General features: G+C 42.1%; 1 protein-coding gene, 1 long non-coding RNA gene and 1 pseudogene across 4 annotated transcripts in view; 2 read left to right on the top strand and 1 right to left on the bottom strand.

Annotated features, from left to right (window-relative positions):
• Window positions 1–18,940, top strand: part of LHFPL3 (LHFPL tetraspan subfamily member 3) — a 574,983-nt gene extending 556,043 nt beyond the window's left edge. For all 3 annotated transcript variants that reach the window (XM_011280338.4, XM_023250286.2, XM_023250285.2), the window contains one exon: window positions 16,615–18,940. In XM_011280338.4, the coding sequence (XP_011278640.3) occupies window positions 16,615–16,643 (29 nt within the window). In that variant the 3' untranslated portion in view covers window positions 16,644–18,940. The remainder of the gene's footprint in view (window positions 1–16,614) is intronic.
• On the bottom strand, window positions 12,313–13,530 carry LOC109497428. The gene is made up of 2 exons (XR_002153620.3): window positions 13,359–13,530; window positions 12,313–12,864 (listed from the first exon to the last, which is right to left on the bottom strand). It is a non-coding gene; the product is annotated as an uncharacterized LOC109497428 (long non-coding RNA).
• Window positions 18,941–24,179: 5,239 nt separating the features above from the next.
• LOC101090339 lies at window positions 24,180–25,129 on the top strand (annotated as a pseudogene).
• Window positions 25,130–25,594: the final 465 nt, after the last annotated feature.

Below are 25,594 nucleotides of genomic sequence, written 5' to 3'. Positions count from 1 at the left end.
GGCTCCAACTCAGGAACCACAAGATCAAGACCTGAGCCCACATAGGACGCTTAACCAGCTTAACTGACTAAGCCATCCCAGCGCCCCTAGCCCAGAATTCTAATCAAGGTCTTCAGCTAACTAGCTAGATGACTTTGGGCAAATTTTATCTCCTTGGTCCTCAGAGTGCTTACCTGCCAACAAAGAAAAACAAAAGGATGGATTTGTGGATACCTGTCTTAGCTTGGGCTGCCATAACAAAGTACCACAGAGTGGGTGGCTTAGACAACAGCAATTTTCTCACAGCCCTGGAGCCTGGAAGTCCAAGATCAAAGGTGCAAGCAGGTTTGACTTCTCCTGAATCCTCTCTCTTTGGCTCGCAGATGGCCATCTTCTTGTTATGTCCTCACATGGCCTTTGTTCTTTTTTTTTTTTATGTTTATGTATTTATTTTGAGAGAGAGAGCACACACAAGTGGAGGTCAGAGAGAGAGGGAAAGAGAGAATCCCAAGCAGGCTCGGCACTGTCAGCATAGAGCCCAATGTGGGCTCGATCTCACGAACCATGAGATCATGACCTGAGCCAAAACCAAGAGTCGGACACTCGACTGAGTCACCCAGGTGCCCTACATGACCTTGTTCTATGCAGTTCATGCCCCTGGTGTCAATTTCTTTTCTTAAAAGGACACCATTCCTATTGGATCAGAGCCCCATCTTTGTGACCCCATGTAACCCTAATTACCTGCTTAAAGGCCCTATCTCCAAATATAGTCACATTTGGAAGTTAAGGCTTCATCATGTGAACTTTGGGGGATATGATTCGTTCCATAACTATGTGCAAGGCTCTTTTCTAGAAGCACCAGAGGTTTGGAGTGCCTGAGTGGTTCAGTGGGTTGAGTGTCCATCTCCTGACTTCAGCTCGGGTAATGATCCCAAGGTCATGTTATCGAGCCCCCTGTCAAGCTCTGCATTGAATGTGGAGCCTGCTTAAGACTCTCTCTCTCTCTCTCTCTCTCTCTCTCTCTCAGAGGGAGGGAAGGAGAGAGGGAGGAAGGGAGGGAGGGAGGGAGGAGAGAAATGAAAGAGGGAAGGAAAGGATAAAGAAGCACCAGAAGTTTGCTGAGCGTCTATTATATGCTGAACCCTGCTTGGGTGTTTGGGACACAGGCTCACCAGCAGTGGCCTTTGCACTCACAGTGCCCACTGTATTGAAGGACTAGGCTCTGATAAGGGATGATTGGGACACCCTGTGGGCCTTCCAGGGAAGTGACTTGAAAATGAGGTTTGAAACATGAGAGGGTGTTCAGCAGCTTGAAAATGGAGGGTGGGCATTCCCAGCAGAAGGGATGAAAGCCAGGAGGATCCATCCCGAGACCTACAGGTCACATTAAGTGAGGGGAGCACAGTCTGAGGTGAGGAACCAGTGAGGGGAGGTTGGAGCTGTGAAGAAAGGCCATGGAAGGCCTCTTGGGTGATGTTGAGCTACAAGATCCATTCCATTAGCGAAGCGTCTCCCCTGAAAAGTTTTAAACAGAGCACGACCTATTCAGTTCTGCATTATAGAAAGCCCTAAAACTCTGCAATCCAACTGATCTGTGGCTCTCCCTTACCATTCTGTCATTCATGGCTAACTGATGTCAGCCAATCAGTGATGGATCACATATTTACTAAATGCGTTCATTCTTGGCTACTTCTCTAACGGGGATGGTGAATATGTGTGTGTGTGTGTGTGTGTGTGTGTGTGTATGCACGTGCACATGTTTGATTAGACCTTGATTGCCTTCTAGACTCCACAGCCTACTTCCCTTTGGTCTAGAGAGGAAGTTTACATCATACTTGAATGTCTTACTTCAGTACAGCAAAAACCCACATGGATAATTAGGATCAGGGCTATTATTTGTGGTAATAATGGCCATGTAAAGCCTTGTGATTCTGAACTCTCTGACTGCTAAAGTCTCACTCAAGCCCATAGGTCCATATCCTGAAGAACAAGCGAGAGGTGTTGAAGAGTGGTGCCTTACCATAATTTCACAGAAGCCTGTAGATTAGTATGAAAGAAGACAAGAGAGCATCAGTTGGGTTTTATTAGGTAATAATTAGCAAATCCCTTCTGATAACACTGATTTTAGCACTCTCTAAGAATATTTATTTGTTTATTTATTTAAATGTTTTATTTCTTTATTTTCAGAGAGAGACAGAGTGTGTAAACGGAGGAGGGACAGAGAGAGACACAGAATCCGAAACAGGCTTCAGGCTCCAAGCCATCAGCACAGAGCCCACTGTGGTGCTTGAACCCATGAGCCGTGAGATCGTGACCTGAGCTAAAGTTATTCAACCGACTGGGCCACCCAGGCACCCCTAAGAATTTTTTTTAAATAGTCCCCTCCTCTGACTTCGGCTCAGGTCATGATCTCACAGTTTGTGAGTTCGAGCCCTGCATTGGGGTCTCTACTGGCAGCACAGAGCCCACTTAGGATCCTCTGTCTCCCTTTCTCTCTGGCCCTCCCCTGCTCACGTTCTCGCTCTCAAAAATAAATAAAACATTTAAAATAGTCCCTTTCCTCTTATAAATTCTGTGCTAAAAGAGTACAGGCATTAAATAAAGCAATCTGATGCCCAAATATGGACATATCAATATATGTCATTCAGGTAATATATTTAAAAACAAAATCTTCCCCCAACCCAGAAAATTTCTCCATAACAGTAGTAGAAAAAGAAAAGGGTTTTACTACTGAATAAGCATTAAACCGGAATGTGACACACAGCACATGTAGCCTGCTGAGAGGTTGCGAAGACAAAGTGAAATTTCACCTTTTTATGTAGCCAAGCAGATACAACCCATTACATGCATGGTGTCAGGATAAACGGTAACTAGTCCTCAAGACCATTGATTATAGATGGTTCACCCTAGATTGAGCTGGTTAATTGAGGGTGACCATCTGTATTAACTGGTTTTATGCACAGGAAAAACAAGCTCCCCTTTATGACAGAGGTAGTTCTGCAACGTAGAGCAGGTGCTGCTGAGGTAGGCCCCCTACCCCCACAGAAACCGGGAGACAGGACAGTGCTCGCCCTTGCTGTTTACATTTCAGAGACATGGCTCCCGTCCTTGAGAAAGACATTCCTGAGTCCTAAAGCTGTCAAGAGCCTTATTTAGTTTCTAAAAAGATTTACACACGTTTCAGACACAGAGAAAATTTGCAATTGCAAGATTTCAAAATCCTCTAAGAAAAGTAGAGTGAGGGGCTAGGTGGGGACCCAGTAAAACTCCACTTCGCAGCAATAACAATTGCAATAACAACTAACAGTGCAAATACTTAACATGGTACTCACCATGTGGTAACTTATTTCATGCCCACAACAGCTCTGCATGCAAGGCTTGTCTACCTTCATTGTACACATGAGGAAATGAAGCCAGATCCTGTGCTCAAGGTCACAGAGCCAATAGGTAGTGAAGTTGTAGTCCACACCCAGACAGTCTGTGGCCATCGTCCCCAGTCTGAACCCTGGGGCCATCTTGTTTCAGGGAAAAGTAACTGCTTACATGATTTACTGTTGGTGTGTGTGTGTGTGTGTGTGTGTGTGTGTGTGTGTGTGTGTGTGTAGTATTTCTGGAATGACAGTGCTACTTATACTAATGTGCATTTTTTTAATGTTTATTTTTGAGAGAGGGGGAAGGGCAGAGAGAGAGGGAGACAGAGGATCCGAAGCAGGCTCTGTGCTAACAGAGCCCAATGTGGGGCTCGAATCCATGAACCATAAGATCATGACCTGAGCCAAAGTCAGACACTTATACCGACTGAGCCACCCAGGTGCCCCAACTATTGTGCATTAAAAAAAAAAAACCTGCCAACATTTACTGAGCTCTTTCTGTTTGCACGGTTTGCCCATTAAGTCATAAAAACCTTATAAGCATCATCTTGGTCAGTCTTCAGGACAGCCTTCAAATGAAGTACAGAAAGATTAAGGAACTTCTCTAAAATTACCGAACCAGGAGATGGTGGAATTAGAATTCAAAGCTAGAGAAAATGGCTTCAGAACACATACATTTAATCAATAAACGATATGCCTCCAAGAAAATGAGGAAATTTATATTATCAAGGAAGGCCAGTTGACTCTCAAGATAGTGTTTGGAGAAGAGAACACCTGTGAATTTGAGCTTGAGAGAGAGAGCGAGCACACCTCAGGGAAGAGAAGTATGGACAGAAGCAAAGAACAGGAAAATGATGCAAATTATCAGTCTTTCCCTGAACAGGAAGGAGAAGCAGCTTAGAGGAAAGTGTGTGAGGCTGAATATTCAACATCAACAGAGACAAATTTATTATTTTGTGAAGCCAACACATAGTTGGGTTGCATGGTTTGCAGTTTCATGTGTGGTAATACTCGATTTGGCTTTGCTTTTATTTATTTATTTACTTTTTAAGTTTATTTATTCTGAGAGAGACAGAGACAGCGTGAGCAGGGGAGGGGCAGAGAGAGAGGGAGAATCCCAAGCAGGCTCTGCACTGTCAGAGCAGAGCCCAATGTGGGGCTCAAACTCACAAAACTGTGAGCTCATGACCTGAACCAAAATCAAGAGTCAGATGTTCAACTGACTGAGCCACCAGGCACCCTGCTTTTGTTTATATTTTTAAAGGATGTCATGACCACATAGTGAAGTGTTAGTCATGAGCTAGGTCATAAAATGGAAAGGCTAACCAATCATGAAAAATTTCAGAAGATCGCATAGAAGTCGCTAAACTGGGGATGGCACATTAATATTGATTGACACCAGGTTATGGGGCGCCTGGGTGGCTCAGTCGGTTAAGCGTCCGACTTCAGCTCAGGTCATGATCTCACGGTTTGTGGGTTTGAGCCCCACATCGGGCTCTGTGCTGACAGCCCAGAGCCTGAAGCCTGCTTCGGATTCTGTGTCTCCCTCTCTCTCTGCCCCACCCCTGCTCATGCTCTGTCTCTCTCTCTCTCAAAAGTAAATAAACATTAAAAAACATTTTTTAAAACTTTTTTAAAGATTGACACCAGGTGTATTCTTGTGAAGTGCATTGAGAATTCAGGATGCTTCACTCTTACTCTGCCAGGCATATTTTGGGGGGGCTTCATTAGTAAAAGCCTTTCAACCTGTATACAATATGGAATGGCTTCATGTTAAAACTGTACGGTGAATATTATTGGGATTAATACATCAACACAAGCATTCTATCGTCAACACATCTACCGAGGAATTGTGCCTGTTTTCTCGGTGTGTAATAGAATCTACGGTATTTCTTTATGGGGCCAAGAAGAGGAAAAAAAGAAATGTTCGTGAATTAACAATCAAAATTCCTTCTCATGAATTAGTTCCTAGAAAAGGTCACACAGGAAAGCCTCGTGCCTGATATCAAAGTCCAATTGTCTGCTGCCTACAAGAATAGCACAGAATTATCAGCACCTGATCCTTATGTCACTTTCTGCCCCTCCTCAGCCAAGAAGATCTTGGCCAGGAGAACAGTTTTAGCAAATATCTTTCCTGTGTTAAAATCAATATGTCGTATCGAAAAGGAGGTAGGAAATTAAAAAAAGAGATAGCAAGAAAGGCAGAGAATATAAAGGTGTTTTGTTTTAAGAATCTAGGGGAAGAAAGGAAGGAAATGTGGTAGGACTGTCTCAGATTGTACGTTTTTGATTTCCCAGATACCTCTTTACACACATAAATGTATATTTACAGCTGAGTTTTAAAATCTCTATCTTGTGGGCTCAGGGCCCAGGAGGAGAGGGCCCCTCCCACACCTCTGCTCCTTCATGGTGCCGGAAGGAATGGAAAGCCTCTAAAAGTCCACACTGAGGTTGCAGGTCACTGAGTACCTCTGCCAGTCGCTAAAGATTTGTTTGGGCAGGTTTTTCATAGATTCCTGTGCCTGGTCTGGTTTTATTCATTTCTTTAACAAACAGTGTTTGAGCACCTATGGTTTACCGAGCGCCTCATTAAGCTGGGAATACAGAGATGAAGGGGACATAGTTTCTGACTCAGGGGGTCACTTGGCATCACCTGGGAGATAGTTGGACATGCAGAGTCTCAGGCTTTATAAACCCCAGTTGCACTGAATCAAAACCTGCATTTTTAGCAAGATCACCAGGTGATTCTTAGCCATATTGAAGTTTGAGAAGCACTGACTTGGATTATTAGCAGGGACAGAGGAGTCCTTTTCTATTTCTTAACTTCTCCATTGTGTCGACCGAGAAAGAATTCCCTGAAGATTTAAGCCAACAGGCATTTATGTGGGCATTAGAATTGCAATTCAGGAGACACAGACTCGGGTGGAAACCTGACTCTCGTTCTGAGGTAGACAACAGAAGGGGCAGAATTGTAAAGCCTAAAGGTCATAGGTCCAGTTCTCATTCAGGTCTTCTATACAAAACAGAGATTGAAAGTAGGTTAACTAGGATTGGTTGGGATAATATGCAAATGAAGGATGGAAACCAGTCGATTAGTTGGTCCCTTTTGGAAGAATGCTCACGATTCAGGTCTCACGGTGAGGGGGGAGTTCAGTCCAGGCTGAGGGCTTGCGGCTGGCAAGAAGTTCATGGTTCCTGCAATGCACAAATTCCTTCTCCCTTTTGGCCTCCTGAAGGCTTGCTGGCTGCATTTTGAAATCTCCCTTCATAATTGGCTCAGAAGTATTTACTGATCACCTGTCATAGATCAGGCTCTGAGTTAAGAGCTACGGGTACACTGGTGAGCCAGACAGAGGAGGTCCTGAGAGCCTGGGCTCACATTCTAATATGGGGGGAGGGGAGAAGAATAGAAAACAAGAAAATAGGTGGATAGTTAGATTGTGAGCAGTTCTGTGAAGCAAATAAACTATCAACATAACAGAAAGAAACCAGAATGAACTCTAACAGGGAGAGTGGTAACTTCAGGAGTAAGTTATTTCCATTTTGTATCTTGCTTTCTGTTCTACAAAGGTAAACAGTCAGTGGTCCTACCTGAAAAGAGCCAAAGATTATAACTTAGTAGTCCCCCCCACACACACCCTTCTCTGCAGAGGTTATGTTCCAAGACCCCCAGTGGATGCCTGAAACCACAGAACCACAGATAGTATCAAACCCTCAAATACATATATATGTTTTTTCCTAATTTTATATATCTGTGATAAAGTTTATAAATAAGGCACAGTAAGAGATTAACAGCAGTAACTAATAAAATAGAATAATTATAACAATACACATCACAAAAGTTATGTGAATGTGGTCTCTCTCAGAGTATCGTGTTGTCCCGTACTCATCCTCCTTGTGATGATGAAAACTGGTAAAATGCCCACATGATGAGATGAAGTGACATGAGTAACGCAGCCGTTGTGACCCAGTGTTAGGCCATGATTGACCTCCTGACCCTATGTCAGAGGGCAATCATCTGCTTCCAAAGAAATGGAAGCCACAGAAAGTGAAACCACGGATGAGGGGCAACTCCTGTACCTTTTCCTTCTTTCCTTTCTCCCGGCTTCCCATCCCTCTGCCTCAGCAGCGATCACTAAAACTACAGACGCCTCCAGGCAGACACAGCCACATGCACTAGCTCAATCCCAAATAAAAATTTGGATGCAAAGTAAATTATAGCACCCAGAAAGAAGGACTGGTGTTGCCTGTCCGGTTAGAGTAAGAAGACATTAGAGAGCATGGATAGACTGGTAACTGGCAGGCGGCTTCCTATCCAGCTGTGTTCCTGCAGCACTGCAGTCGGGGTTAGGGACTGTCCTGGTAGAGGCTGATGAGTGGGAGGGTGGCATGCAAGTAAAGATGAATTAGACCCTGGTTTTCTTCAACCCACTGGTCAATTACACAGCAAACAATTCTAACAAACTCAAGCCCTCTAATCACTTGCAAAGTTAGTGGTAATCAAACTGCAACCAAAATCAGTATTAGATTTTTTTCTGAATTCAGCCCCAGAGTATGTTGTGAGCATGCATTTACCTTCAGCACAAATTCAAACCCCCTGCAGTTAGACCAGTTGAGGGACAAACTAATGATTGCCCAAAGAGAGACTATGGATAGAACAATGAACTGGAGGTTGGGGTTTGAGGTATTGCTTCTCTAGAAATAGTGTCAGGAAGGAAAAAACAAGTCAAAGATGGCAGGACTCTCTCTGACCTGTGAGTATCGTGCCTCCCGTCCAGCCACACGTGTCATTTACAGCATACTTAATACAGCAAATCTAAACCACAACTGGAGAAAGGGCTTTGCCCGCTGTTCCAGTTATGTATTGCTGTGTTAACAAACTCTCCCAAAACTTAGCAGCTTAAAACTTTGTCAAAGTTTCGTTGGAAAGGAGCACCTGGGTGGCCCAGTCGGTTAAGCATCCGACTTCACCTCAGGTCATGATCTCACGGTTGGTGGGTTCAAGCCTCCCCCCCCACCACCACCCTGTTGGGCTCTGTGCTGACAGCACAGAGCCTGCTTGGGATTCTCTCTCTCTCTCCCTCTCTTTCTGCCCCTTCCCCACTTGATAAACATTTAAAAACAAAAAAACAAAAAAAAACCTGCCAGTACTCAGAAGATGCTCAACATCACTAATGCTCAGAAAACTGCAAATCAAAACCATAATGAGATATCACCTCACACCCATCAGGATGGCTACTGTTGAATTACAAAAATTCAACTGAGTACATTTTAAAGATCTAATTGTCTTTATTAATCGATTCATGGGTTGGGCAGCATCTCATCTAGCAAGTAGAGGAGAACTCCAAAGCGTACAGAAAAGAAAATGTCTTTAAAGAGAGAGAGCAGGAAAAAGGAAATTATTAGCAAAGAATCCATTGTTTTAGGCAAGGTCACCTTCCTAATGGGAACAGAGGGGGTCTACCAGTAAATTCCCTTCTGCTGACAGGCAATTCCCATGTTGACTGATTAAAGGTTAAAATTGCAGTTAGGTTGGAGCTTCTGGCTGGCTCAGTTGGTGGAGTGTGCAACTCTTGATCTCAGGGTTGTGGGTTCAAGCCCCATGTTGGGTATAGATATTACTTAAAAATAAAATCTATTTTTTTAATGTTTATTTATTTTGAGAAAGTGGGGGAGGGATAGAGAGAGGGGGAGAGAGAATACCAAGCAGGCTCCATGCTGTCAGCACACAGCCCATCCCAGGGCTTGTGAACCCATGAACCATAAGATTATGACCAGAGACAAAATCAAGAGTCAGACACTCAGCCAACTGAGCCACCCAGGTGCCCCCCCAAAAATAAAATCTTTAATGAAAAAAAACTGCAATTAGATGAAGTATTAATTCTTGGTTTACTGACTTGGGGCCTTAACCTAACTGATGCCAGGGCACCTGGGTGGCTCAGTCAGTTGAGCATCAGACTTCAGCTCAGGTCATGATCTCATGGGTTCCTGAGCTCAAGCCTCACATCAGGGTCTCTGCTGTTGGTGCAGAGCCTGATTTGGATCCTCTGTCCATTCCCCTCTCCATACCTCCCCCGCCCATGCTCTCTCTCTCTCAAAAATAAATAAACATTTTAAAAAAACTAACTGATGCCATTTTGGGCCTGTGGTTTTATTTTTAACACGGGTGTCCAAAAAAAAAAAAAAAATAGAAAATAAGTGTCAGAGAAACATGAGGAGATTGAAACTTTTATGCACTTGGTAGGATTGTGAGATAGCTCAACAGTATGGAAGTTCCTCAAAGAGTTAAAAATAGAACTACCCTATGATCCAGAAATCCCACTTCTGGGTATATATTCAAAAGAATTGAGAGCAGGATCTCGAAGAGGTATTTGTACATCCATATTTATAGCACTATACCCCAAAACTGGTGTCGCTTTTTGGTAGGTGTTGAGCCAAAGGACACAACCAAACCAAAGAGGAGAAAAGGAAGGATTGTACTTGCAACAAGTAAGAGCACCAGGGATATTTCCCAAAGTAGTATCTCCCTGAACAACAAAATTGGAGACGTTTTAAGCCAAGGGTATGTGCGTGGAAGGGCTTCGCAAAGGAGTGGTCCGTATGGAATTGGGTCAAAAGTTACCCTAGGTTAACAGAGTCCAAGTCCCAGGTGATTGAAATCGCAAGGCCAGCAAGGGTCCGCATCATTAATTCTCTGACTGGAATTAGTCCAGTGTTCCAAGTCCTCAAAGGGGTTTAAATACTGCAAAAAAACAACTCAAGAATGTGTGTTAGGTTAATTTTTTTAGGCTCTCTCCTGGCCTGGTAGTGGCTGTTTGTTTTTACATTCTTATGTTCCCTTAAAATCATCACCTACTAAAGTCTATTTTTCTACAATTTTAACATAACCCAGAAAGTTCTGCAAGAATGCTTGGGCAGGTAGTGCTGGTCAAGCATAGATCACAAAATAGGGGTCTAAAATGACTTTTCTTATGTCAAGAAAGTGTCAGGGAGCAAGAATTCCTGCCCCCCCAAAGGTCATTCTAGCTGGACCAAAAATCAAGTTGACATGAGACAAATTAACAAGAGAAAATCAAATTTAATAGGCGTATGCAGGGAATCCACATCAACAAAATCAAATTTCATAGATGTATGCTCAGGGATCCACATAGACATGGAAAGCCCAAAGACAGTCAGGCATAATGGGGTGTGTGTCATTCTGAACTAAGGAAAAGGGGGTAGGGGCCTGGAATATCCGAGGAATATGCATACAGGGCAATAAGAAGGAGCAGATGTTTGGTAATTAGATGTTTGCCTTAAGTGACCATACAGATGGGTCACTCAGATAAAATTGATCTATGTTAAAAAAGCTTATTCCAGGGCGCCTGGGTGGCTCAGTCGGTTAAGCGTCCAACTTCAGCTCAGGTCACGATCTCGCGGTCCGGGAGTTCGAGCCCCGCATCGGGCTCTGGGCTGACAGCTAGGAGCCTGGAGGCTGCTTCTGATTCTGTGTCTCCCTCTCTCTCTGACCCTCCCCCGTTCATGCTTTGTCTCTCTCTGTCTCAAAAATAAATAAACGTTAAAAAAATTTTAAAACAAAACAAAACAAAAAAACGCTTATTCTGGGAAAGACCCCCAATTTAGATTCTGAGTGGTTAAGGAAGGGACAAAATGTTCTCTTGAGCCTACAGAGTCTCAAGTGTCTTCAGCTCAAAATAATCCCCATGCCAAAATGGCACATTCGGGGGGGGGGTGCAATCTTGAACCCCTTCAAAAGCTAGGTCTCATCTTTCTTTTTCCGGAGACCCCTAATTCTTTCTGCTTACAGCAGCACAAATTCACAGTAGCCAAAAGATGAAACAACCCAGATATCCATCAACAGGTGAGTAGATAGATAAAATGTGGCATATACATACAATGAAATATTACTCGGTCTTTAAAAACAAAGGAAATCCTGCCACATGCCACAACATGGATGAACCTTAAGGACCTTAGGCTAGTGAGATAAACCCGTCACAACAAGACAAATACTGTATGATTCCACTCGTAGGAGCTATCTAAAGTGGTCCAGTTCATAGAAGAAGAAGAAAATGGCAGTTACTGAGGGATAGGGGAAGGGAGAAAAGAAGAGCTGTTGTCTAATGGGTGTCGAGTTTCAGATTTGCAAGATGGAAACGTTCTGGAGATCTGTTTCACAACAATGTGAAGGTACTCCACACTCCCGAACTGTATACTTCAAAGCGATTGAGATGGGGAGTTTTATTTGATGTGTTTTTTTGCCACTACAACAAAAAATAAACCGCCAGTACTCTTAAAGCCCAGATTCAAAGGGAGGGGAACATAGAGGCCACCTCTCAATGAGAAGAAAAGTAAAGAATCTGCAGCCATCTTTAATGTGCCCACCATGGAGCACATCACGTGGAGAGCACCTGCGGACACAGATAGTGACATATTATGTCCAGGGGGCTGTTTCAGCCTCCCAGAGAGGAAGGATGTTGGAAGGCTCTCTTAGAGGTGGGTGCAGTTTGAAACAATGGAGCGGGAAGAAATGGCAAAGCTTCTATAGCCAATGAGAAAAAATGGCCTGGAATGCCTCCCTTCCTCATTTTCACAACAAAGATTCAGCAAGCCGTTCTACTAAAGCCTGACCGCTCCCACCAAGCGTTTTTCTCATTCAGACAGGCTGCCCCCCAGCTCTCCTGACGGTGGGGGCTCCGGGCCCTAATTGAATAGGTTGATAGGAACAATCAGCAGAAGTGGACCACAGGAGACCTTTCAAAGCCCACAAACACATAGAAAATTCAACAACGCAGCATTTAGATAGTCTGGACAATGTGGCCATTATAAATGCCGCTCTCATGAGCAGCGATTCAAATGACAGCTTCGAAAAGGATTTGCAAAGAGCCCTTTAGAAATGGAACATGGGCAACTCAGAGCCCATGACGTGTTACAAGGACAAACCCGACTGAACAAAGATCCAAAGCAGCATTGAATGGCTTATTTATTCAGTTCTGTTCTGTACGAACCTGGGAGAATATGACATCTTTTAAATTGCCTCCCCTGAGCTATGCAATAGCCATGGTGCATGGGAAATGTTAGCAAAATTCCGGAAAAAAGGGGGAAAAACCGATGTTTTACAAAGCAAAGATCACAGTGTAACCACACTAGTGCTTCCACGGAATTCTGCAGACTACCCTGGTATCTCACAGTCATTGGTCTGAATGAGTAATGGCCACATCCAGAGAGGAAAAAACCCTGCCTTTTATCCTCTTCCACCTGCTGGTTTCCCCAAATCTGTCTGGAGGGCCAACCCTTTCCCAGCCTTCAGGTGGGAGATTCCTCACTGTGCATCCTAGTTAAGTCATTATGGTGGCATTCTAATTTTACCACTCCCAGCAAAGCGTTTTCCTGTTATAGTGTGGGGAGTGTTTGTATTCCGGTCACCACCAGAAGGAATATGCTGGTTATTTTTAGCCTTGCAGTCTGCAGAATTCTCAAGTGCCCTGGGGTTCCTGTTGCATGGTGGTGTCGTGCACTAGGAAGAAAAAATACACAGAGTTAGTAATGTCCAAGTAACTCAGACTCCAAGCACATATTCCCAGGACGTCTCATGATCAGCAGCCCCCACGAGGAGAAGGCAAATGAGGCATCTCGTGTGCAAAATGTCAGGAGGCGCTCGGTCGTAAATCTTCTACCCTATGAGTCTCACTGGCCTCCTCCTAGTCCAGCCTGGCTCTGTGGCTTCTCTCATTTCCCGTTCACTCCTCAGCTCCCTGCCCAGCGTTGACACTGCTGGTGGGGAGTGTAGTTCCAGTGCTAACAATAGTCAACAAAGAAGAGAGTTTTCAGAAGGAAAGGTTGAACAATCAATGGTAAGGCTAGTGAGGGATCCAACGAGGGATTTGGTCACAATGGAGGATATGGTAGACCCGAGATCACAGCAGATCCAAGAAGGGTTGGTGATGAATGACTCATCTTGGCCGGCCCCTAGACAGGTTAGACCCCAAATGGCAAGGTGTAGACAGGAACCTTGTGAGATTGGCTCCAGATGTTCCTTCTTACAAGAAGGCTCAGGATCTTCCCAGGGAGATGCCTATCCTACAGGAAGCGTCCTTCTCCTCCTCAGGCTTGGGTATCGGTGCTCTGGGGGCTGATTAAAGCCTTTACCCACCCCCACCCCCAGCCCCAGCCCACCTCCGTGGTCTCCTCTCTTCCCAGCCCACTGTGATGTCATAAAGCCAATTTAGACAGCTTAGAGCCAGGGAAAGGAAGAATCACTGGTTCCTGGATGCCGAGAAATAGTTCACACCAAAGCAGGCTTTCTGTCATGAAATCAGGGATATATTTATTTGCAAACATCAAGAAAATGAGGACAACCCTCTTGCCTCCCTCTTCCCCTGCATCACACATATATGGCCCTGTCACTTCCATATGCTACTGATGGGATTTTAGAGTGATGAGAGGGTCTGGAGCTGACAGCCAAGAAAGAATTCTTGAGGTGCCTGTGGTGCAAAAGGGAATTTTATTAAAGCACGGGGATAGGACCTATGGGCAGAAAGAGCTGCACTGGGGTTGTGAAGAATGACTGATTATACACTTTGGACTTGGGGGAGGTAAGGGCAAAAGGGAGGCCTCCAAAGGGACTTTCATATGCTAAAGAGGGCTCAGAAGATACTGGAGGCCTTGCTATTGTCAGGCTGAGGTTGTTTTCCCTCTAGTAAGGCATTAACATCAAGATGGTAGGGAGTTCCTGGAGAAATGTTATACTCCGAATTTGCCTCAAGTATTTGCAGATTATAAAGAAATTTGATTTTACCTACCATTTCCTTCTTACTTTTGTTCCCCACATGAGGGGAGAGTGATGTTGGGATTCCAGGAAACTGAGTCTACAGGTTTCTGGAGATTTCACGATTGATAAGATGGCCTTTTTCTTGTAATTTACTAAGACATTTGTAAACTGATGGAGACTCACATCCTGTATGACTGTGATCTCTATCAGTTAACTATTTGTTTTCTTTCCTTTGTTCTTGGACAGTCAGAAGTGACTGAGGAATATCACACATATCTCACTGTGGTTGGGGGGCGGGGAGTTAGCTTGTGCTTTGTCCTCAGCCTGCCTTATGCCCCCTCATCACTACCTTCTCTTCCATATGCATAGCCACTTTGCACAACCCATTACCCTGTTCTCGTTCATGTATTTACAACTCACACCCATTCCTTCCTCTCCCCCATCCCAACTAGCACCTTTCATAGATCTTACTGGAAACCCCTGGCATTGAGCTTTGTGAACTTTACATAGAAAAATATTCAGAGTGAAGAATGCTAGAGAAGTGGAATTATGGACCGACACACCTGACTTTGAATTCTATCAAACAAGACCATCTCCAGGGCAGCAAGCAGAGACCACTCAAGGTTCAGAAGCACCTATAGCTGTGTGTAAAACCCATGGATTGCTTATGCTGCTCTAATAATATCAAAGGAAAGCGTTCCCTTCCATAGGGCTTCTACTAGCATGATGCAATCTCAGAGAATCATTACAGATTAATCATCGTTACGACGGGATCGTATTTCAGTTGTCCTCTGTGTCGTCTGGGTTCATTAAAGTAACTGAGTTCTCAAGGAGAGAAGTTCATTAAAATCGTAATGTGTATTAGATATTTTAAGGTATTTTAAAGTGTACTGGAAAACTATAAGCATTTATCCTAGAAAAAACAGAATCTTCCAGAGTTTTCTCTAGCACTCATTCAGAAACTATAATCTTGTGATGTGGAATGAGGACTATCACGGAATAATGGACCAGTTGTTTTACTGTTTGTGTTTCCAAGTGCTCTGTGATGCAAACCCAGCAGGCTGTTTCCTTTCAGCCCAAATCTGGCCTGTTGGTACATTTGCCCATCTTCACAGGTTCTAAGGGACTCTTACACCCTGGTTAACAGTGCCAAAGTCTGTGGAGATCATCCAAAGAAAGGAGGTGGTTGTACTATTTGTAGTCTAGTTGTATCAGAACAGGCATAGTCCCTAATACCATGCTGGAGAAGAGGAAAAGCAGTGTATCCCCTGAGAATTTGTCCTAAAGAAAGAATTTTAAAGAACAAATAGAACTTTATATGCAAAAACATTTACTCTTGATAACAAAAAACTGAGAAACCTTGGGACACCCACGTGGTTCAATTGGTTGAGCGTCCGACTTCGGTTCGGTTGAGCGTCCGATCATGAGGTCATGATCTCTCAGTTGGTGAGTTCGAGCCCTGCGTTGGGCTCTCTACTGTCAGCACAGAGCCTGCTTCGAATCCATTGTTCCCCCCTCTCTCTCTGCCCCTACCTGGCTCGTGTGCACGTGCACACTTCCCCTCAAAAATAAACATTTTTTAAAAAATGGGAAACCTATGGGACGCCTGGCTGGCTCAGTTGGGTAAGCGTCCAGCTTCAGCTCAGGTCATGATCTCACAGCTCGTGAGTTCAAGCCCTGCATCAGGCTTTGTGCTGACAGCTCAGAGTCTGGAGCCTGCTTCCGATTCGGCGTCTTCCTCTCTCTCTGCCCCTCCCCTGCTCATGCTCTGTCTCTCTCTCTCTCTCTCAAAAATAAATAAACATTTTCAAAAAAAATTTTTAATGGGAAACCTACCTACAATCTGACAACCGTCAAACAATCAAGATGGGATACTGAGCACGGGGTGAAAGGAATGAGAATGGAATGGAATATTCTGGAGCTGTTAGAAATTAGATGCTGATGCTGCAGAGTGGAAATGTAGAAAGCTGTTTTTCATATAATGTTAAAAATGTCATCTGTACTGTGATTCCAACTGTATAAAATAAGTGCGCATTTAGATAAAGAATGGAAAGACACATGGGAATCAAACGGTGTCTCATTTCTTTTGCAGCTGTTATAATGTTGATTGTAAAATAAATAACACTTGGAAGGAAAAGGAAAATGCTCCAGTGAGACATTTTCTGTGCCAGGCAGAAAAATCAGTGATGTTTGGGATCATTTCGCATCCTTCCTTGCTCCTTCAAAGCAGCCTGTAATCTTCACCCAAATGTGGGGAGTACATATGTCTGGGTTATGGGGGGCTCCTTGCCAGAAGATCATGCTATTTGTTTATGGAACAAGAGCCTCAAACTTTTCAGTCTTCTTTGTTAACAAACCTAAAGTGCATCTGAACCATTTGCTGGTGTGGTTTTTCTGTGACAACCCTGCATAAAAATCTTGCCGACAGAAAATGATGCATTTTCTTCTTTCTCTCTTTTTCTTTCTCCTCCCCTGCCCCCCTGCCCCTTTCTGCAGTTCTGCTAAGCCAATATTCTCTAGAATGAGCACAAAACAAATCAAGTAACAGCTAAACAAATCGAATAAGAGCTTTTGTACATCAACATCAAGAAGGAAGACTCTTGGGAGAAATCAGAGTACAGAGACGGATCTGGACAAGAGTGAACCATCTACTTGTCAAAGCACTTTCTAAATCTGGACTGGCAGAGATGGGAGTGATTTTCTGGAAGGAGATGTGATAATGGATTAAACACCAGCTCATTGGAAACTATCACCGAATAAGATCAGACCGCATTCATGAGAAATCACATTCAGGAAATATTTTAAGGAAGAGGAGTATAAATGTGCTAGAATTAACATGTAAAATATATATGTACCAAGGTTTGTAAACTGTCCTTTTTTAATCCAACGGAAAACAAAAAGCTTTAATCTTTCAACCTTATTTGAAAAAAGGCAGTCAATCCTAAATTATTCCTATCTCAATAGCCAAGAGGCTTATCAAGCATCATTCATGGAGGAAGCATCTTAGAAAATGCCTCTGCGTGTTTTCACATGATCTTTGGTTCCCCATCTCTGCCGTGTGTTTCTTTCACTGTGTAATTAGTTACAACTACTCAGTTAAGAGATGTAACACTTCAAGCTTTTTACAGAGTCTGTGTTCAGTTTAATCTGTCTGTACAAGTTATTAATGAGAAAGTGTTTTTGACATATACTATAACTCCATCGAGATGTATATTACAGGAAGTACATCTTAACATCATAAGTTCCCAAGCAACATAGATATCCCTATCTTCCAGGAAACAGTATCAAGGAACTCTGAAAAATATAGAAAGCTCATTTTCACCTTGGATGCTCACATGTAATATATAGGCTGCTATCAAATAAATACCTTTTTCTAATTCTCCCTAGTATATGCATAGGAATTGAATATACTTCATAAGAAGGCATCTAAAATCCCTCCTTTTTTTTCTATTTCTTTGCCATACATGTCATCAGAAATCCATATCCTTTTTACCCTTACTAATAGGTACTTGTTTTTGTTTAAAAAAAAATCATTCCATTAAACCTATTTCTAAATTATAGTAAGTGGTACTAACAAAATAAATAATAATTTAATAGCCTTAGAAATAAATGAATATATACTTATACAGGTCAAGAAACTTGGTAGGAGTAAGTTGCCTATTTGTTTACTAATGTTGGTTTTTTTCAAGAATACTCAGATTTCTTTTCGTCGGTTGACATTTGGAAATAGTTATAACTGGTCACTTGTCTTCAGCCATCTTTTGCTCCCGGGCTTCCCCCACTATCACCCTCATCACAAATCCTGCCAATATGCAACAACAGAAAAATATGTAATATTGACCTGGCCAACTGCTTGAGAATGAACACGAGCTAAAATGTATATGCAGGGGGTAATTGGTGTGAACTAAACCACGTTCTGTACGTGAGCAGAAAACATGGACGTGTAGAATGCCTTCATTTTTAGACTCAACATTAAGATCAAATTAGCATCCATCACTGGAATACCAGATGGAGGGTAAAACAAGAAGTGATACAGATCAGAGTCGATGTCTCGTACCCTGTCTCTATTAAGACAACACTCTCATTCTTGCCAAATGTTTCTAGTAGTAGCTATCTTTACACCATGAAGGAGATTATGTTCTAAATGGCCAAGAGTATATTACAAGTATGCTCAAATGAGTGAGCCCCAAATCACGAAGCTATGGATTTTCTAAAGAACCAAATTAAGGGAATACTTATTATCTCTAAAGTGTTAGTCATTCTGGGAGTTACTTGTTGCATTAAATAGAAGCTCTCACACTGCATTCAAAGCACCCTACTTACTAAATTTAATTACACACAACTTTTCAAGAATTCATCTTTTAGTTAAAGGGAGGTACCTCTCTATCTACAATAAAATTAGAAGGTGTTGGTTTTCTCTAATCCATGTAAATTACAGATTCCATTGGGAGTCCTGCATCACTAGAAGTGGTGTTTATGAAAATGAAAAAGTGCTTCCTATCCACACACAAATGTTTTTCAAAAATTTTTTTCCATGAAGCCTAAGTGTAATTTAGCATACCACAGTGCTCTGAAGATGGGTCATTGATGATGTACCATTTGTACATAGGTAATACACATGTAAATCACTAAGTGTTAAGTATAAGAAGTATGTTTTTATCTTTTTTAAAAAAAAAAGTGACTCCCTTTCTCATTCTGTTCCGTTGTATTGCGTCCAAAAAGTTGTGTGTAATTTTTTTAAGGTCCAGGAAATGTAAAGAAATTTGTTGGAATATCTGAATTTCTGTAAAAAATAAAAATAAAAATAAGATTTTGTTATTTAGATGATGGCTTGGTGATGTGGCACATGCTCAGTCCACTCAGTGTCTTTGTCCAGCGATCCAGCAGCAAGTTAGGATTTGACCAAAATCGGTATCCTCAGGAAATCTCCTTTCTGTCAGATTCCATAATATTCACCAACAGCAGACATTTATTAGGTATCCAGGCCTCTCGTGTAGAAGGCATGATTAACATCTCCAAACCTCTTCCAGCCAATATGGACATAGATCAAGCTAAATCTTCATATCCTCAGTGGAGTGAAATCAGTAAGTAAATAGCCAGATTATTCAAGTAAAACATGACCTGAAATATCCAATTAATTGCTCAGTCTCCACTTTGCAAATTGATTTCTCAGACATGAGCAACCCTTTTGCAACTGTTCATATTGAGTGTGTGCTGTCTAGGTGAGTTCCAATGCCAGATCTTTCACTTACTATATGGTTCTGAACACCTCTAAGCCTTAGTGACCTTATCTATAAAATATGGGGACAGAAATATGGGGCGCCTGGGTGGCTCGGTTGAGTCTCTGACTCTTTTGATTTCAGCTCAGGTCATGATCTCACAGTTCATGGGATCCAGCCCAGAGTCAGGCTCCGTGCTGACAGCATGGAGCCTGCTTGGGATTCTCTCTTCCTCTCTCTCTCTTTCTCTCTCTCTCTTTAATAAGCATTAAAAAAAAAAAAAAGACCCAGGGGCCCCTGGGTGGCTCAGTCGGTTAAGTTTCTGACTTTGGCTCAGGTTACAATCTCACAATTCATGAGTTCGAGCCCCGTGTTGGGCTCTGTGCTGTCAGCTCGGAGCCTGGAGCCTGCTTCGGATTCTGTGTCTCCCTTTCTCTCTGCTTCTCCCCTGCTCACGCTCTCTCTTTCTCAAAAATAAACATTAAAAAAACTTTTAAAAAAGTGGACCCAATAATACCTGGCCCTATAGTGTTGTGAGGACATAAATCATAGTGTTATTATGCTTGACAGGTAAGAGATATTCAATGAATGTTAATTCCTTGCCCTCCTACCACATGCAAGACATCGAAGGATGAAATGAAACATAAAATACAGCCTCTTTCAAAATGCTGAAGATAATTAGAGTAACATTTATGAGCAGGGATTGAAAATTCAGATGCCTACAGGGGCCAGGTAGATAAATAAACTGACAAAGCAAAGCAAGCTGGGTTAGGGAGATAATAGGAGGTAATGGGGCACTAGAAAACCCAGGTCCCGTCTAAAGAGAATAAACAGCCAATACTCAGTTCTAGTCCTTCACCAAATATGTAGTGAATCCCTACTATGTGCCAGGAACTGTTCTAAAGCCTGAGGCGATAGTGGTAAACCAGACAAAAAAGGTCCCTGCTCTCATAAGAGGTCTTCTGTTCTAGTAAGAAAAGAGACCATAAGCAGGAAAATACAGCTAAGAATCGATGCCCTTGAGAGTATTAAAATGTGGTGATGTGGGGGAGAAATGGGGAGGCTGATCAAGGAAGGCAGCATTTAAAGTGAGATCTGAATAAGAACCAGACAGCCATGCGAAGGAAGGGGGAAGATCACATGCCACACAGGGGGAGCCACAGTGTAAAGGCTCTAGGGCAGGAATAAGGTCACCATGCTTCAGGAGGAGCGAGGCAGCAGAGGCCAGTGACGTGAGCTCAGCCAAGGATGAGGTGGGCCAGGATGTTTGATACTGTTTTTAAGTGTGAGGAAAAGCCATTTGAGGGTCTTCAGGGAGGCTGATGCAAGCTATTTTATTATTTTAAGGATTACTCGGCTTCTGCTTCTAGCAGTATAAACTAGATACTCTGAAACGCCTTACTTACACGATACTCCCAGGTCTTGGATAAATTACAATAAGCTTATTTTTAATACACAGCTTAGCTTGCAAGAAAGTAAGAGAAATCCCAAAGGCATTAAAGAAGAAGAATAAACTGAAAACGGAGCATGAAGTGTAAGCAAATGCAGAAACTGGGGATTGCTTGAAGGCAAATGCATTTATCAGAAGACAGAGTAGGAGGTTGAGCCTTGGGCCACTGAAAGTGGATGAGTTAAATTTGAGAGTCCCACCCTAAAGCAGGACGCTTGAAAATGGCCGCAACCTTCAACCCTCTACAAGGGTTGTCCAGGAAAAATGTTCATGCTCGCAAACAAAAGAAGCCTTGTCAAGAATTCTGTCTCCACATTCAATCTAGATGGAGTTGGTGGGAGACGTCAGGGGGAGAAAGAAAAAGAGGCATCATTACCCTCTGAAAATTTTAAGCCATGGATATGCCCCCACCCCCAAGTCTGGAATTCAATCTTACACTCTTTGTATGGTCAAAGAAACATCAAACCAAGAAATTAAAGAGCTTGCCAGAGCCCAGGTAGCTGGCAGATTCAAATACACATCTTTTCTGAAGGAAAGCATCTTTATTAACATAGATCTCACCAATTAAGCTCAACAAACTATGTGTTCACAATCTTTTAATTACTAAACATAAAAATAAGTGATGAGAGAGAATCCTCAGAAATCATTAAGAATACATTTATTGCCCCACAGATTTTAGATATTGCAATTACTACATATGGAATATAAAATCATGTTTTATATGTAAAACATATAAAAGAAATAATGATGGTATCTAAAACATGAACAATATGGAGAAGCCAGTAGATATAACCAGGTATACTTGAAGAAAAAAAATTTTCTTAGAATTGAAAAAGGTAATCATTGAAATTTGGCACCTGGGTGGCTCAGTTGGTTGAGTGACTGACTCTTGATTTCGGCTCAGATCATGATCTCATGGTTCGTAATTTCACGCCCCACATCAGGCTCTGCGCTGACAGTGCTTGGGATTCTCTGTCTCTCCCTCTCTCTATACCCCTCCCCTGCTTGCTCTCTCTCTCTCTCTCTTTCTCTCTCAAATAAACATTTTTTTAAAAATCATTGAAATTTAAAATATGTGTCATTTAAATATACATTAGGTATAACTAAAGAGAGAGGTGGTCAACTAGAAGATAGATCTAAAGAAATTACCCAGAATGAAATACAGGAAGCCAAGAGATTGGAAAATGAAAAGAAGTTCAGCTATAGAGAAGATATATATGTCTAATCAGAGTTCCAGTAGGAGAAACAGAATAAGGAAAGACAGTATTTGAATAGAAATTGGCTAAAATTTTTCCACAAACAATGAAGGGTATAAATCCACACATATAGGAAGCACAATAGATATCAAGCAAGACAAATAAACAGTATATTCAAATATGACAGTAAAGTGTAGACCAAAGAAAGAGGACCTACCATGAAAGTAACTAGAGAGAAATGACATACCACCCACAAAGGAATGATTTCTAGCCTGATAATAAATAGAAGAGACCTTAGCACATGTATCCAAAGGGCCAAAGTAAAATAACTACCAGTCTAAACTTGTGTTTCAGGGGTGCCTGGGTGGCTCAGTTGGGTAAGCATCCAACTTGTGGTCTCAGCTCAGGTCTTGTGAGTTCAAGCCCTGCGTTGGGCTGTGCACTGGGTGTAGAGCCTACTTAAAAAAATAAAAATTTAATGGGGCGCCTGGGTGGCGCAGTCGGTTAAGCGTCCGACTTCAGCCAGGTCACGATCTCGCGGTCTGTGAGTTCGAGCCCCGTGTCAGGCTCTGGGCTGATGGCTCAGAGCCTGGAGCCTGTTTCCGATTCTGTGTCTCCCTCTCTCTCTGCCCCTCCCCCGTTCATGCTCTGTCTCTCTCTGTCCCAAAAATAAATAAACGTTGAAAAAAAAAATTAAAAAAATAAAATAAAATAAATAAAAATTTAAAACTAAAAACAGAATAAAATTGTGTTTCAGCAAAAGTCTTTATTAAGACCAAAAGTGAAATACAGTCATTTTGAGATGAACAAAACTAAGGGGATTACCAGCAAGAAACCTACACAGAAATAATTTCTGAAAATGAGCCAAGAAGTAAGGTTTGAGATGCAAAAAAGACTAAGGAGTAGAGAATTTGGTACACATGTTGGTATAGCTAAACAAACATTGTACAAACATCTAATGTGTGGAATTAAAATAAGACAGCTAATATTCTGTCTCTCCCTCTCTCTGCCCTTCCCTGGTTATGCAAGTGCTCACTCCCTCTCAAAATAAATTAATAATAAATTAATAAAAAGTAATAAAGTAGTTATTTTATGGATATGCATAACAATACCATGTCAATTGCAATGAGATGACTAGAGTTTAAGGAATTTATGTTAATTGGGAACAGAGCTAAGATACAGACTAATGATAGTAATAACTAGCAATTGATTATTTATAATGGGCCAGGTTTATGTAACAACTCATTTAATCTTCACAACAGCCTTATGAGTGAGATACTGTTGTTATCCTCAGTTTACAGATGAAGAGACTATGGCACAGACGGTTTTAAATAATTTACCCAAGGTCATACAGTTAGTAGCAAAGAGCTGGGTTCAAACCCAGATAACATGATTCTACAATTAATCTATGTTACTACCCTCTATGCTGCTTTAAAAAGTTCAATATAGGGGCACCTGGATGGCTCAGTCAGTTAAGGGTCCAACTTTGGCTCAGGTCATGATCTCACGGTTCATGGGTTCGAGCCCTGTGTCGGGCTCTGTGCTGACAGCTTGGAGCCTGGAGCCTGCTTCAGATTCCGTGTCTCCCTCTCTCTCTACCCCTCCCCTGCTTGTGTTCTCTCTCTCTCTCTCTCTCTCTCTCTCTCTCTCTCTCTCTCTCAAAAATAAATAAGTAAACATTTTTTTTTTAAGTTCAAAAAATAAGTTCAATATAGGGGCACCTGGATAGCTCAGTCAGTTGAGCATTCCAACTCTTACTGGCTCAGGTCATGATCCCAAGGTTGTGGGATCAAGCCCCATGTCAGGCTACGTGGTGAGCGTGGACTTGCTTAAGATTCTCTTGATCTCTCCCTCTGCCCCTCTCCCCTACTCTCTCTCTCTCTCTCTAAAAAACTAAAAATATAATAGTAATAAAATTTTTAAAGTTCAACATAAATGATAAATTTTAAAGTGAACAATAGAAGATATAGTTTCAAAACAATGAGGGGAAGTGGAATAAGATAACAAAGGGGGTGGGGCGCCTGGGTGGCTCAGTCGGTTGAGCATCCAATTCTTGATTTTGGCTCAAGTCATGATCTCAGGGTTGTGGGATCAAGCCCCGTGTCAGGTTCTGCACCGACAACATGGAGCCTGCTTGGGATTCTCTCTCACCCTCTCTCTCTGCCCCTCCCCTGCTCGCTCATGTGCACTCTCTCTCTCTCTCAAAATAAATAAATAAGCATTTTAAAAATAAAAAGAAATCAGGGGGTGGTGGCCATGTCACTGTCTGGTAGAGGCATGGAATTGGCAGCTGCTGTCTTTGGGGTGGATGAAACACATTCTCCATGGAGGCTGGGGAACTGAGCCAAAGCTACGGCCAATACAGTGGTAACAGACTGACCAGTGCTGCTGCAAGATTTGCAGGCTATTATGTTTTGCAACCCATGAAACATGGAGCCTGAGTAAAACACATTTTTCAAAGTCCTCCAAAATCTGCCTTCGGTGGTGGCTATTATAGGGGTTTGGGCTTTGGACCCCAAATGCCAAAGTGAGAGGCAGCCCTAATACTAGCCATAAGCCCTAATACTAGCCATAAGCCCTACTGCCATAAAGGAAAAACCAGAGATGCTCCTCAATAGATTATGCTTTTAAATAACCCAGACAAGGAAGGATCTCCTTATATAGCTGCCCAAATCAATAAAGCTAAAGATTTACTAGAAAGTCATGCTAAAAATGAAGTAAATGTGTGGTGAATTTTAAGTTCTTGTTAGTTTATGTATACGAGTGCCAGCTTGTTATGATCAAATGCCTCGAAGCTAAAAAAAAAAGAGAGAGAGAATGAGAGAGAGAGAGAGAGAGAGAGAGAGAGAGAGAGAGAGAGAAAGTGTAGGAAAAGGAGAACAAATAAAAGGCCCAGTAAGACAGAAGAAATAAAACCAAATCAGAAAACAAAATAAATAAAAATAGATTAAATTTGTCAAGGAGATTGTGAGATCGGATTTTCAAAAGCCCATGAGGACACAGAAAAATTGAAAATAAAAGAATAGAAAAATATATCCTAGGCAAATATTAGCCAAAAAAAAGCTATATTAATAGCAGACCAAATATAAACAATAAAAAATATTTTCAGCAATCCAAACAATCCCCACATGATAATGAAAGTTTCAATTCACCCACAAAATATTAAAATTCTAAGGTTGCGGGGCACTTGGGTGGCTCAGTTGGTTTAAGTGTCCGACTCTTGTTTTCAGCTCAGGTCGTGCATGATCTCATGGTTCATGAGCTCAAGCCCCACATCAGGCTCTGGTTTCTCTCTCTCTCTCTTTCTCTGGCTCTCCCTCACTCATGGGTGTGCTCACTCTCTCTCTCTCTCTCAAATAAATAAACTTTTAAAAAAGTTAAAAAAAGGAAAGAAAGAAAAAGGAACAGTACAGGCCAACTGAATCCTGATACAAACATCATTCTGAAATACACTCAAGCAAAAGTCACCACATTAAGAGGCTAAAAGATAAAAGCCGTACGATTGCCTGATAAATACAAAAAAAAAATCATTTGATAAAACTTAAAGTCATCTACAATAACAAGAACTGTTTACAAACTAGGAATAAGGACAATATTCCTAAGAAACAATT

This window comes from Felis catus, chromosome A2 (assembly GCF_018350175.1).
Source record: "Felis catus isolate Fca126 chromosome A2, F.catus_Fca126_mat1.0, whole genome shotgun sequence".
NCBI lineage: Eukaryota > Metazoa > Chordata > Mammalia > Carnivora > Felidae > Felis > Felis catus.
This window is presented reverse-complemented; position numbering and strand designations above follow the sequence as displayed.